Raw genomic sequence first — 15,831 nt, 5'->3', positions numbered from 1 at the left:
GCTAGCCAGGAGGGAGTCCAGGAAAAAGTCTGGAGCTACCGAAGAGAAAAGAGACCATTGTTTTGGGGTGCATGAGGAGAGGGGATTCAGAGCACCACCTAAACGAGCTCCAGAGATGGGCACGAGCCGCGGCTATCAGCACAGACACCAGAGACGGGCATGAAACACTAAGGCTGCTGCTGCAGCCACCAAGAAGCCTGTGTGCAAGCACAGGTCACTCTCCACACCTCCCCTCCCGGGAGCCTGTGCAGCCTGCTACGGCCAGTGTCCCGTGATCCAGGGACAACTTCCGCAGGAGAACACATGGCACGCCTCAGGCTGTTGCAATGTCACGCTGGCCTCTGCTGCCACAGGCTCACCCAGTATTCTGTACCCCACCCTCCCTCCGGCCTGAGGGACCCACAGCCCCCTAATCAGCTGCTACTTTAACCCTGTCCTGTCTGGACAGGAACAGACGACCTCAGGCGACCTACACGCAGAGGCAGGGCCAAATCCAAAGCTGAACCCCAGGAGCTGTGTGAACAAGAGAAAGGGAAAGTTCTCCCAGAAGCCTCAGGAGCAGCGGATTAAATCTCCACAGTCAACTTGATGTACCCTGCATTTGTGGAACACCTGAACAGATAACAAATCATCCCAAAATTGAATGGGTGGACTATGGGAGGAACTGTAGCCTTGGGGCTTGCTTTCTGCATCTATTTGTTTCTGGTTTATGTTTATCTTAGTTTAGTATTTAGAGCTTATTATCATTGGTAGATCTGTTAATTGATCTGGTTGCTCTCTTCCCTTATATATATATATATATTTTTTTTTTTTTTCTTTTTCTAAGTGTGTACATATATACTTCTTTGTGTGACTTTGTCTGCATAGCTTTGCTTTTACCATTCATTCTAGGGCTCTGTCTGTCCATTTTTTTTTTCATTTTCTTTTTTTTAGTATAGTTTCTAGCTCTTGTTATCATTGGTGGATTTGTTTTTTGGTTTGGTTGCTCTCTTTCTTTCTTTTTTTTATTACTTTTTAATTTTTTTATTTTTAATAATTTTTTTTATTTTTTATTTTAATAACTTTATTTTATTATTATTTTCTTTCTTTCTTTTTTTCCCTCCCTTTTCTTCTGAGTCCTGTGTCTGACAGGGTCTTGGTGCTCCAGCTGAGTGTCAGGTCTGAGCCTCTGAGGTGGGAGAGCTGAGTTCAGGACATTGGTCCACCAGAGACCTCCCGACCCCACATAATATCAATGGCGAAAACTCTCCCAGAGATCTCCATCTCAACGCTAAGACCCAGCTCCACTCAACGACCAGCAAGCTACAGAGAGGCTGCATAAAATCATAATAAGTTCACAGAAACCACAAAACACACCACTAGATGCAGTCTTGCCAAGCAGAAAGACAAGATCCAGCTTCATCTACAAGAACACAGGCACCAGTACCCTCCACCAGGAAGCCTACACAAGTCACTGAACAAACCATACCCACTGGGGACAGACACCAAAAACAATGGGAACTACGAACCTGCAGCCTGCAAAATGGAGACCCCAAACACAGTAAGTTAAGCAAAATGAGAAGACAGAGAAACACATGGCAGATGAAGGAGCAAGGTTAACACCCACGAGACCAAACAAATGAAGAAGAAATAGGCAGTCTACATGAAAAAGAATTCAGAGTAATGATAGTAAAGATGACCCAAAATCTTGGATATAGGATGGAGAAAACACAGGAAAAGTTTAACAAGGACCTAGAAGAAAGAAAGAGCAAACAAACAATGATGAAGAATACAATAAATGAAATTTAAAATTCTCTAGAAGGAATCAATAGCAGAATAACTGAGGCAGAAGAACGCATAAGTGACCTGGAAGATAAAATAGTGGAAATAACTAATGCAGAGCAGAATAAAGAAAAAGAATGAAAAGAATTGAGGACAGTCTCAGAGACCTCTGGGACAACATTAAATGCACAAACATTCAAATTATAGGGGTACCAGAAGAAGAAGAGAAAAAAAAAGGGGCTGAGAGAATATTTGAAGAGACTATAGTTGAAAACTTCCCTAATATGGGAAAGGAAATACTCAAGTCCAGGAAGCACAGAGAGTCCCATACAGGATAAATCCAAGGAGAAACACGCCAAGACACATATTAATCAAACTATCAAAAATTAAATACAAAGAAAAAATATTAAAAGCAGCAAGGGAAAAGCAACAAATAACATACAAGGGAATCCACATAAGGTTAACAGTTGATCTTTCAGCAGAAACTCTGCAAGCCAGAAGGAAGTGGCAGGATATATTTAAAGTGATAAAGGGAAAAACCTACAACCAAGATTACTCTACCCAGCAAGGATCTCATTCAGATTTGATGGAGAAATTAAAACTTCTACAGACAAGCAAAAGCTAAGAGAATTCAGCACCACCAAAGTAGCTTTACCACAAATGCTAAAGGAACTTCTCTAGGCAGGAAACATAAGAGAAGGAAAACACCTACAATAACAAACCCAAAACAATTCAGAAAACGGTAATAGGAATATACATATCAATAATTACTTTAAATGTAAATGGATTAAATGCTCCAACCAAAAGACATAGACTGGCTGAATGGATACGAAAACAAGACCCATATATCTACTGTCTACAACAGACCCACTTCAGACCTAGGGACACATACAGACTGAAAGTGAGGAGATGGAAAAAGACATTCCTTGCTAATGGAAATCAAAAGAAAGCTGGAGTAGCAATTCTCATATCACACAAAATAGACTTTAAAATAAAGACTATTACAAGAGACAAAGAAGGACACTACATAATGATCAAGGGATCGATCCATGAAGAAGATATAACAATTGTAAATATTTATGCACCCAACATAGGAGCACCTCAATACATAAGGCAAACACTAACAGCCATAAAAGGGGATATCGACAGTAACACAATCATAGTAGGGGACTTTAACACCCCACTTTCACCAATGGACAGATCATCCAAAGTGAAAATAAATAAGGAAACACAAGCTTTAAATAATACATTAAACAAGATGGACTTAATTGATATTTATAGGACATTCCATCCAAAAACAACATAATACACTTTCTTCTCAAGCGCTCATGGAACATTCTCCAGGATAGATCATATCTTGGGCCACAAATCAAGCCTTGGTAAATTTAAGAAAACTGAAATCGTATCAAGTATCTTTTCTGATCATAACGCTATGAGACTAGATATGAATTACAGGAAAAAAATCTGTAAAAGATATAAACACACGGAGGCTAAACAACACACTACTGAATAACCAAGAGGTCACTGAAGAAATCAAAGAGGAAATAAAAAATCACCTAGAAACAAATGACAATGAAAACATGACGACCCAAAACCTATGGGATGCAGAAAAAGCAGTTCTAAGAGGGAAGTTGATAGCAATACAATCCTTCCTCAAGAAACAAGAAACATCTCAAATAAACAACCAACCTTACACCTAAAGCAATTAGAGAAAGAAGAACACACAAAAAACCCAAAGTTAGCAGAAGGAAAGAAATCATAAAGATCAGATCAGAAATAAATGTAAAAGAAATGAAGGAAACAATAGCAAAGATCAATAAAACTAAAAGCTGGTTCTTTGAGAAGATAAACAAAATTGATAAACCATTAGCCAGACTCATCAAGAAAAAGAGGGAGAAGACGCAAATCAATAGAATTAGAAACGAAAAAGGAGAAGTAATAACTGACACTGCAGAAATACAAAGGATCATGAGAGATTACTACAAGCAACTGTACGCCAGTAAAATGGACAACCTGGAAGAAATGGACAAATTCTTAGAAAAGCACAACCTCCCGAGACTGAACCAGGAAGAAATAGAAAATATAAACAGACCAATCACAAGCACTTAAATTGACACTGTAATTAAAAATCTTCCAACAAACAAAAGCTCAGGAACAGATGACTTCACAAGTGAATTTTATCAAATATTTAGAGAAGAGCTAACACCTATCCTTCTCAAACTCTTCCAAAATACAGAAGAGGGAGGAATACTCCCCAACTCATTCTATGAGGTCACCATCACCTTGATATCAAAACCAGAAAAAGATGTCACAAAAAGAGAAAAACTACAGGCCAATATCACTGATGAACATAGATGCAAAAATCCTCAACAAAATACTAGTAAGCAGAATCCAAAAGCACATTAAAAGGATCATACACCATGATCAAGTGGGGTTTATCCCAGGAATGCAAGGATTCTTCAGTATATGCAAATCAATCAATGTGATAAACCATATTAACAAATTGAAGGAGAAAAACCATATGATCATCTCAATAGATGCAGAAAAAGCTTTTGACAAAATTCAACACCCATTTATGATAAAAACCCTCCAGAAAGTAGGCATAGAGGGAACTTACCTCAACATAATAAAGGCCATATATGACAAACCCACAGCCAACAACGTTATCAATGGTGAAAAACTGAAACCATTTCCTCTAAGATCAGGCACAAGACAAGGTTGTCCACTCTCACCACTATTATTTAACATAGTTTTGGAAGTTTAGCCACAGCAATCAGCGAAGAAAAAGAAATAAAAGGAATCCAAATCAGAAAGAAGTAAAGCTGTCACTGTTTGCAAATTACATGATACTATACATAGAGGATCCTAAAGATGCTACCAGAAAACTACTAGAGCTAATCAATGAATTTGGTAAAGTAGCAGGATACAAAATTAATGCACAGAAATCTCTTGCATTCTTATACACTAATGATGAAAAATCTGAAACAGAAATTAAGGAAACACTCCAATTTACCAGTGCTACAAAAAGAATAAAATACCTAGTAATAAACCCACCTAAGGAGACAAAAGACTTGTAGGCAGAAAACTATAAGACACTGATGAAAGAAATTAAAGATGATACAAACAGATGGAGAGATATACCATGTTCTTGGATTGGAAGAATCAACATTGTGAAAATGACTATACTACCCAAAGCAATCTGCAGATTCAGTGCAATCCCTATCAAACTACCAATGGCATTTTTCACAGAACTGGAACAAAAATTTCATTATTTGTATGGAAACACAAAAGACCCCGAGTAGCCAAAGCAATCTTGAGAAAGAAAAATGTGGCTGGAGGAATCAGGCTCCATGACTTCAGACTATACTACAAAGCTACAGTAATCAAGACAGTATGGTACTGGTCCAAAACAGAAATATAGATCAATGGAATAGGATAGAAAGCCCAGAGATAAACGCATGCACATATGGTCACCTTAACTTTGATAAAGGAGGCAAGAATATACAATGGAGAAAAGATAGCCTCTTCAGTAAGTGGTGCTTGGAGAACTGAACAGCTACATGTAAAAGAATGAAATTAGAACACTCCCTAACACCATACACAAAAATAAACTCAAAATGGATTAAAGACCTAAATGTAAGGCCAGACACTATAAACCTCTTAGAGGAAAACATAGGCAGAAAACTCTATGCCATAAATCATCCTTTTTGACCCACCTCCAAGAGAAATGGAAATAAAAACAAAAATAAACAGATGGGACCTAATGAAATTTAAAAGCTTTTGCACAGCAAAGGAAAGCATAAACAAGATAAAAAGACAGCCCTCAGAATGGGAGAAAATATTTGCAAATGAAGCAACTGACCAAGGATTAATCTCCAAAATTTACAAGCAGCTCATGCAGCTCAATATCAAAAAAACAAACAACACAATCCAAAAATGAGCAGAAGACCTAAACAGACATTTCTCCAAAGAAGATTTAAAGATTGCCAACAAACACATGAAAGAATTTTCAACATCACTAATCATTAGAGAAATGCAAATCAAAACTGCAATAAGTTATCACCTCACACCAGTCAGAATGGCCATCATCAAAAAATCTACAAACAATAAATGCTGGAGAGGTTGTGGAGAAAAGGGAACCCTCTTGCACTGTTGGTGGGAATGTAAATTGATACAGCTACTATGGAGAACAGTATGGAGATTCCTTAAGAAACTAAAAATAGGGCTTCCCTGGTGGCACAGTGGTTGAGAGTCTGCCTGACGATGCAGGGGACACAGGTTCATGCCCCAGTCTGGGAGGATCCCACATGCTGCAGAGTGGCTGGGCCTGTGAGCCATGGCCACTGAGCCTGCGCGTCGGGAGCCTGTGCTCCGCAACAGGAGAGGCCACAACAGCGAGAGGCCTGCGTACCACAAAAAAAAAAAAAAAAAAAAAAAAAAAAACTAAAAATAGAACTACCATAAGACCCAGCAATCCCACTACTGGGCATACACTCTGAGAAAACCATAATTCAAAAAGAGTCATGTACCAAAATGTTCACTGTAGTTCTATTTACAATAATCAGGACATGGAAGTAACTAAGCATCCATAGATAGATGAATGGATAAAGAAGATGTGACACAATACAATGGAATATTATTCAGCCATAAAAAGAAACAGAATTGAGTTATTTGTACTGAGGTGCATAGACCTAGAATCTATCATACAGAGTGAAGTGAGTCAGAAAGAGAAAAACAAATACCATATGCTAACACATATATATGGAATCTTAAAAAAAAAAAAAGTGGTTCTAAAGAACCTAGGGGCAGGACAGGAATAAAGACACAGATGTAGAGAATGGACTTGAGGGCACAGGGAGGGGGAAGGGTAAGCTGGGAAGAAGTGAGAGAGTGGCACGGACTTATATATACTACCAAATGTAAAATAGATAGCTAGTGGTTAGTAGCTGCATAGCACAGGGCGATCAGCTCGGTGCTTTGCGTCCACCTAAAGGGGTGTGATAGGGAGGGTGGGAGGCAGATGCAAGAGGGAGGAGATATGAGGATATATGTATATGTATAGCTGATTCACCTTGTTATACAGCAGAAACTAACAAACCATTGTAAAGCAATTATATGCCAATAAAGATGTTAAAAAATAATAATAATAATGGGGGCTATTCTGCAAAAGGCCATCCAGCAAGTCACTCAGAACTGCATGACAGGTCCCCTCAAATGGGAACTCAACATAGAGGAACTTGCCCCACTGAGGAATGGAAAATAGACTTTACTTAAATTCCCCGAGCCCCAGGAAATTTTAAATCCGTGTTAGTGTTTGTATCTTTTTTGGGATGGGTGAAAGCATATCCCACCTGGACAGAAAAAACCTCTGAAGTAGTTAAAGCCCTCATTATGGAAATCATTCCCTAATTTGGATTGTCTAACACCCTTCAAAGTGACAGTGGACCGGCTGCTGTCTCTAGCATAACCCAACAAGTGTCTAAAGCATTGTCTATTGATTAGAAACTACATTTATCCTGAGACTACAATCAACAGGAAAAGGTGAGAAAATGAATCATACATTTAAAAAAGGAGCAATGCTAAAGTATGTCAACACTAACTTCACTTGGGATAAGGCCTTGCCAGTTGCCCTGCTATGGATTAGAGTGGATTCCAGAAGCAAGCTTAAATTAAGCCCCTTTGAAATTTTGTGTGGCAGGCTTTTCCAGGTGTCTACCCAGGCAGAAGAATCCAGTGATGTTTTAAAAGGACCTACTACTGCTAATTATGTCAAAATTATAGCCACTATACCAACCTCTGTTTATAAGTGTGTGTCTAATAGGTCTGCCTATCCACCTGAAGTACCCCTGGACCCTATTCAACCCAAACACCTCATCCTCCTCAAAAGCTGGAAAGAGCAAGGACATGACCATCAGTTGGCTGTGAAGTGGACAGGATGGGGCCATATGAGGTCTTGATAACCACTCAGTTATGAGTGAAAGCAGCTGGGGTTAAGCCATGGATTCACCACACCCGTGAAGGCAGAACCCACAATGTCAAAGCACCAAGGAAAGTCTCTAAGCTAGAGGAAACTATAGTAGACAGCGGACTTGTGAGCCTCTGAAGATTTAAGATTTCTGTTCAAATAAAGATAAGTAATAAAAGCAAAAAAATAAATAAATAGATAAATAAAATAAAGGCTTCATAGTATTTCATCTATTTAGAGTTCTCAATTACTATACAGATTATCAATATGCAAGGACATAATTATGCAAATTATGGAAACATCTAATAAAAGCCTTTTGCAATTTTAACATGAAGATTCTCCTCTAGTTCATAAAGAACTATGTACTTTGAGAGCACTCAATGAATACCTTTTTTGACTGCCTCTACTTTAGGACAATGCAAATATTTTTATAGAAGTCATGATTTCATCTTAATTTATAGGTACATAGTATAATAACAGGGCAGTCTCTGAATATTTACAATGGTATGTATTTAATAGATGCTTAGTACTTTAACACTGTAATAAATATTGACAGTATTTACATTAATAACACTGTATTTTAAGATGGACAAATCCAAGTTTAGAGGAGACATGGGAGAGTATACCACAGATTTTATCCTAGTAATAATAAATGACCAAGAGCATTATATTCTTAAGAAGTATATTATATTAATATATATCAATCATTTCTTCTCCCTACTTATACCCCCATCTAAAAGAAACTGTCAGGTTTTCTCTCAGTTTCCATGTTTTGGAGACATTCCATTCTTCCCTTAGAATTTGGACCAACTGCTCTTTCATTCTGCTAGACTGATCAGGTAATCTCTGAAAATTTCCTTTTTTCTTCTGTGATGGGTCTCCTGTTTCCTAGATCCCATGATTTCCTCTTACTCCCTTGTCTAGATAAAGCAACCTTTCTACTACTTCTTGATAAGTAACCTTTCTACTACTTCTTGATAAAGGAGGCAGATATGGTACATTTTTTGAAACCCTGCTTGTCTGAAAATATGTTTATTCTACAAATACTCAACAACTTCTTTGGCTAAATACCATACAATTCTGCTTTGGAACCTTTGAAGGCATGGTTCTATTATCTTCTACCTCCAGTGCTGCCAGTGAAAAGTCTGAAGTCATTATGTTGCCATTCTCATTTTGGATCCTTCCTATGTGACCTACTTTTTTTTCTCCCACCAAGAGTTTTATAATCTTCTTTTTAAGTGTAGTATGAAATTTCATAATGATATGCACTGGTGTTAGGCAAAACAAACTCAGATCCTTCAGTTCTGGGTTACCTTCCTGCATTATTTCTTTGGTCATTTGCTCTCCTTTCATCTTCTCTGTTCTCTCTGAAACTCACCAGATCTCTTGAACTGACCCCTCATTTTCTTCCTTTCCTGTTTTCCATCTTCTTGTCTTTTGGTTCTACTTTCTCAGATCATCTTGATGTTATCTCCCAACCTTTCCATTGTACTTTTTCATGTCTACTAATATATTTATTTTAAGGGTTCTCTTTTATTCTAGGAATGTTTCTTTTTTTAGACTCAATTACTGTTTTGTGGATTAATAAATATATTTCTCTTAACTGAGTATATTTTCTTAGCTTCTCCCAGATTTTTTCATTACCGTTTGTTTTGTTTGTTTTTCACATTGGAGACTTTCTTCAAATATCCAGTGATCCTTAACTGCTTATTCATATTTAACAATGCAATATTAAAAAGCTGGCTGAAAGCTTTGTCAACTACAAAATTTTGTCACTATAGTGGTGGGCTTCACTGTGTACTGATCTGGCGGAGCTGTTTCATCGGGAAAGCTTAACTGCAGCAGCTATAGTCTCTTCTCTTGAGCAGGTTAGTTGCCCCAAAATGGAATCTTCCATTCTGCTGCCTGGATGTTACAAGGCTAACTGTCCTCTTAAGGACTAGGCTGGGAGGCTTCAGAATTCAGTATTTAGACTTCCCAAACTGTTTTCAATACAATACTCTTAGTACTGTGCCGGTAAATTGGGTCTCAAAAAATAAGCCTGATTTGCAGCACTTGCCAATTTCATTAGTGTCAAAAACCCCACCATGGTCAACTCAAGCTACCACTCATTTAAACCAGCTTACAAAATGACAACAGCTGTAACAGCTAGCTCTCCCTGGTACCAGTTGCCTCTAGCACACTACTGAATCTCCCCAACCTCAGTTGCTCCTCAAACTCTCCAAAGTAATTCTCCAATCTTCTGCCAAAGAGAAGACAGGGAGTGCCTATTTGTGCAGGGTAGGGGAAAGAATCTGGATATGCAACAGCTTCCTATATAGACCTTCTAGTTTTTGGCTTCAGTTGTGCACCTTACTTCTAGAGGCACATGATGCTTGCAATTCCTGATTACTTCTGTATCTTCAACTTGGGTTTCTACTTTCTCTCATTTGCTAAGTAAATTACTAATTTTCCATATGGTTCCCACTTTTAAAACTTAATTTTTATTGTTTCTTCTCCCTATTTCCTCATCCTTGTGGATTTATTAATGTCATTTATTGCAGTCTCAGAAGGAAATAAAAGGGAATGTATAGGTTCAATCCAATATGTTTAACCAGAAGCCCTGACCTAGCAATATCTGAACTTGCAAAGAGTCTGAATTTACTCATTGTTAATCATTCATTAATTTAAAAAGATTTAATGAGCTCCTACTATGTGGAAGATACTCTTTTGGACTCTTATTAGTGAAAATGTTACTCTTTTTATGGAATTTACAGTCTACCAGGAAGTTATTCGCTATGATTTGCATCTGGATTAACAAGTCTGAAAACCCTCTCTGAAAAAAATGTATATTGTGGAAAATCAAAATAAAACCACCTGTTAGGGCTTCCCTGGTGGCGCAGTGGTTGAGAATGTGCATGCCAATGCAGGGGACATGGGCCCTGGTCTGGCAGGATCCCACATGCCGCGGAGCAACTAGGCCTGTGAGCCACAACTACTGAGCCTACGCGCCTGGAGCCTGTGCTCCACAACAAGAGAGGCAGCGATAGTGAGAGGTCCGCGCACCGCAATGAAGAGTGGCCCCCACTTGCCACAACTATAGAAAGCCCTCGCACAGAAACGAAGACCCAAAACAGCCAAAAATAAAGAAATAAACAAATGTGGGTTTAAAATAAATTTAATAAAACCACCTGTTAATGCTTTAATATACCAAAAACTAAGTAAATTATTCTGGTTAATACTATGTTAACACTATGACTATAGGAGAAAACTACATAAATAAATTATTCTTCCTAACACTAGATAATAGCAGCATAACTATACTTTTATCTGGACTAAACTATGATTAAATCATAGTAGAAAATATTCTCTATCATGAGAATTTAGGTCTCTATGCTCCAAATTGTACTTAAAAAAATAAGACAGATGATAGCATGATTGCAGAGCACTGAAAAACAGTAGGCCATTATGAAGAGTAATGATCCCTTTTAGTACAGGTGGAATTAGAATGCTCCTCGGGAAAACACTTGAGATATCTATGCAGCATAATCTTCAGCAACAGTTCAACATTAATATTTTGTTACACTATATATCACTGGTTCTCCAACACCAGTCTGTAAACAAGTACTGATCCATGACAAAAATCTCACTAGTCCATGGCAAAAAATGTCAATATAAAGTCATCAAATGTGTTCTCTTGTAAAGGACTGTCCTTTATCTGATATTACATCCTCAATATATTTTTGGTGTTAAAACGTTATCTTTTATAAAATGAAAGTGATGATAGATGGTATTGTTTATTTTTTAATGCCCTTATCTGTTAAGAAGCTGACAATTCTATCCTGTTCTTGCCAATATTTTGTTTGAAATTTTACTATATGAAATCTAGTTTCTCCATGTACTATCAAGGCTCAGGCAATAATGGGGCTAGTAAAAGAGAGAGGCATTTGGATTATCTAAAATACTGGCAGTTTTGGTTAAAAGATCCTGGAACCATAGTTACCTTCATCACTAACTCAAAGAAACACATGACTACATATATTTACGACTACTGTAGGCCCTGTAGAATTCAACAATATATAAACATTGGATTTAGAGCCAATGAAGGGCAATTTGAAAGCTGTAGTCTTTGTATAACTGATGTAACAAGAATGGCAGTTCTCACTGATCTAGGAAAAAATATCTTAACAATGTAATGTTGTAGAAATAGTGCTGAAGTAGAATCAAGACAAAGATTTAATTCTGGTTTTGCCACTAATTATAGGGCCTTGAACTACACTGCTTACATTTAGTGGATCTCTATTTCATCACAAAATGAAATGGTTGGACTGGCTAATCTCTAACATTTTGATCATCCTAAAAATCTATGCATCAACTCCTTTAAATGGATTGAAAGTTATCAGACAATCCTGATAACTGCTACTCATCAATAATTTGGATAAATTATATCATATGTTTCTTGAGAGAAGGTTCAACACCTTAGAGAAACAGTCCCAGTTATGCATCTATAGGGTGGGTAGAAGAGGTGAGGGGGGAGATACTTGCTGATAACTGGACTTTAAGAGAAATTTTTTTTTTTTGCAGTACGCGGGCCTCTCACTGTTGTGGCCTCTCCCGTTGTGGAGCACAGGCCCCGGACGCGCAGGCTCAGCGGCCATGGCTCACGGGCCCAGCTGCTCTGTGGCATGTGGGATCTTCCCGGACCGGGGCATTGGCAGGTGGACTCTCAACCACTACACCACCAGGGAAGCCCTAAGAGCAATTTTTTTTAAACTAATCTTTTATTGGAGTAGGTGAAAGCATTAAAAGAAGGGAGAGATTTGGCTCTAGCATACCTTTTCCCTCTCCCTAGTACTGGGGGGCAGGCAAAAGAAAAGAGGAAGGCAAACCTATCTTTACATGACTAGTCATAGAACATCAATGGTAAGAAGATAAGTGTTTCATTGTTCAGGTTAAGTTTGGTTTCATTCAATGATGATGGACTCAGCATAATTTCTGGGGCCGGATGCCAGAAATTAAAGACACTTAGATACAAAACTTTTTCTTTTCTTTGTGGTTCCTCCCTCCCTCTCTCTTTCTCTCTCTCCCCCTCTCTTTTTTCCTTCCTATCCACCTACAATGGTGCTTTTTATTTTCTACTTAATGCTATGGTCCCCTGGGATATTCACAGGCCAAAGGCAGACCCTCACAGATGCCTAAGGGCCTCACCATGCGACTCAGCACTGGGTTCTACCTCCTGCAAGCTGCTAGACCCATGTATTATGTCCTGGCTGAAGTTGGTGAAGTCAGTCTCTCCATCCCATGGTTCCTCTGCCCCAACCTATGGCAGGTGGGTAACCTCTAAAGGACTGCAACTGCCAGGCAGGGATGCAACTCAGTACCTGGATTGGGGACTCACTCCCTGCCAAGGCACCTACCTAACGTGCCGGGACCTTGCCAACCTGGGACAGAGGATGCTGCAGGGCACATGTTCAGCTCAGACCCTCCCTGCTACATCTAGGCTTCCACCTGTGTTAAAGGGCAACAAGAGAACACAGGCCTCTACCCACCAATGTGACCCAGTAGACTCACAGCAGTGGCAAGACAGGAGCAGGGAGGCTAAGGCTGTGCCGGGCCGAGGGCACCAGAGGGTAAAAGAGACAGCAGCCAAGAATGGTTCCTGGTAGGCAGTAGGAGGCAGGAGAACTCTGGAGCTGAGGCTTCAAGCCCCAGTGCATGCTCCATTTTCTCATCAGACTTAATTTACAAAACATATATTCAAATATAAAAATTTAAAAAGGGGCTTCCCTGGTGGAGCAGTGGTTAAGAATCTGCCTGCTGATGCAGGGGACATGGGTTTGAGCCCTGGTCCGGGAAGATCCCACACGCTGTGGAGCAACTAAGCCTCTGCGCCACAACTACTGAGCCTGCACTCTAGAGCCCGCAAGCCACAACTACTGAGCCCACGTGCCACAACTACTGAAACTCACGCACCTTCTCTGCAACAAGAGAAGCCACCGCAATGAGGAGCCCGCACACCGCAACGAAGAGTAACCCCCGCTCGCCGCAACTAGAGAAAGCCCACGCGCAGCAACAAAGACCCAGCGCAGTCAAAAATAAATTTAATTAATTAATTAATTTTAAAAAATGTTAAGACAGTGACCACAGAATATTTATTAAACCTGAAACTCAAGGATCCTCTGGGCTTTATGCAACTGCACTGGTTACGTTCCCATGAAGCTGGCCCAGGCCTCTGCTGAGAGTGGTTTTTCTGTGGGAGGTGAATGTACTTTTCTTGGGAAATGTTCAGCTCCACTCTTCATTACCAAGAATCCCTTCAGAGGCGCACAAATATTTCCACTGGCCACCCCAGTGGAACATGTCCCCAACACCTTCTCTTGAGTTGGACATCCTATCACTTGGCAGTTCCTGCTCTTCCACTAACCTCCACATGCCTTCAGGTGGAGCCAAGGAACCACCATGTTCTCAATTCTGCATGCTTGCAGGGCCATATAGCATTAGAACGAGCATAATACACACTTCAAGCTCCAGTGGAACAGATTACTCCAGAAACTTTCCTCCTTGAAATTTCTAGACTAGCACTGGGCATCAGTCTATATGTTCTTGGTATACATTTTAAAACTTCAAGAAACATATGCCAAGTTCTCCCACATGAACTTATCACACTTTACTGGCAACACCACAGTGGACCTTCAGGTTTCAATAGCATCTCAAGCATCCATCTAAAAACCAAGATGGCAGTTTCCCCTTTTTGTACCCCAATTTTTACACGATTTTCCTGTAGACTCCTTCACTTAGATTCATGAGGGGGAAGTGCATCTCTCTCTACTAGGGATGTAAGAGAAAAATCTCTCTTAATGAACCTTCACTCCCAAAACATCAGTGGCTATAACTTCTTTCCCTCCGCAATCATTTTTGTATATATACCGGGAAGAGGATGACGGGGTGATTGTTATGGTAATAGGGCCAGTTCTATCATGTTCCTGTGAAGAGGGAGCTGTCCCCCCTCCATTTCTGTGAGGTCACGGATTCCTCTCCTAGAATGTGGTGACACTTGTCACCTTTTGTTTTCAGTTTTGGATCTTCGCCACAATTCTAAGACACAGAAAAAAAAACACAAACCCATCCAATCTGCTAAAAAATTGAATCAGTTACTTGATAAAACTGAACATTTAACTAGCAACTTAATGTTAAAATAAAACATGCTCATAAATTTTACCTCAAAAAGCAAATAAAAGATCTGTTAAGTACTGAACTCTATTTAATGATGCTCATGATGTAATATGTTAAGGGTGAAGTGTACAGATGACTGCAATTTACTTTGAAATGCATATAATAAAAAAGGGGTGGAGAAACATATGATAAAGCAAATAGGTAAAATATTAATTGTAGAATCCAGGCGGTAGGTGTATGATTGTTTATGATACAATTCTCTCAACATTCCTGTATGTTCAAAAATTTTCATTAAAAAATGCTGGGGAAAAAATAAATAAAACTAAAATAAATGCTCATTACTTTGGACATTGATAACAAGCTGACGAAGGAGAATATTTTACCCTTAAAATTCAAAATGATCTCAGATAAAGTTGGACAGATGAATGCAACTAAACAGGTAAAACTCATTAGATGAAAATATACTAATATATATATATATATATATATATATATATATATATATAAAATCAGGATATGTATATATATCCTGATTATTTTCTTTTAGCACCTTCAATTCTTCTTCCATTTTAGTATTAGCTTGAGTCTGTTGCTGAAGTAACTGCTGCAATTGTTGGAAAGAAATGATGATGCCCTATAAAAAAGTATAAATATGACATATTAATTGAAAAAGTTTTAAGGCAGTAATTATGTTTCTAAACTAATTCTTAAAAATATATTTTTTAGTTTCTTAACTTATTATCTTTACACTTTAATTTCAATGCCATAAAAAACAATATACTGAAATGAACTAATGGCATATTTTATTAATTTAATATTTAATATAATTTGTATTACATGATTTCTTACAAAGTATTATTTCTAAGAGTTCCTCAAATAATTAACAAATTTTTTGAAATGGACCACTAATTCTGTGACACTACTGAAAAATGTAAAGAATTCAAAACTAAAAC

The 15,831-nt window shown here is 38.5% G+C and overlaps 1 protein-coding gene across 1 annotated transcript in view; it reads right to left on the bottom strand.

Moving 5' to 3' along the window:
* Positions 1-15,831, bottom strand: part of CCDC73 (coiled-coil domain containing 73) — a 142,643-nt gene that overhangs the window by 22,981 nt on the left and 103,831 nt on the right. Inside the window, exon 13 of the mRNA XM_059069872.2 lies at positions 15,411-15,512. Coding sequence (XP_058925855.1) covers positions 15,411-15,512 — 102 coding nt within the window. The remainder of the gene's footprint in view (positions 1-15,410; positions 15,513-15,831) is intronic.

Source organism: Kogia breviceps, chromosome 7 (assembly GCF_026419965.1).
Source record: "Kogia breviceps isolate mKogBre1 chromosome 7, mKogBre1 haplotype 1, whole genome shotgun sequence".
NCBI lineage: Eukaryota > Metazoa > Chordata > Mammalia > Artiodactyla > Physeteridae > Kogia > Kogia breviceps.
The sequence above is the reverse complement of the archived record's forward strand: the minus strand, read 5'-3'. Positions and strand labels throughout refer to the sequence as shown.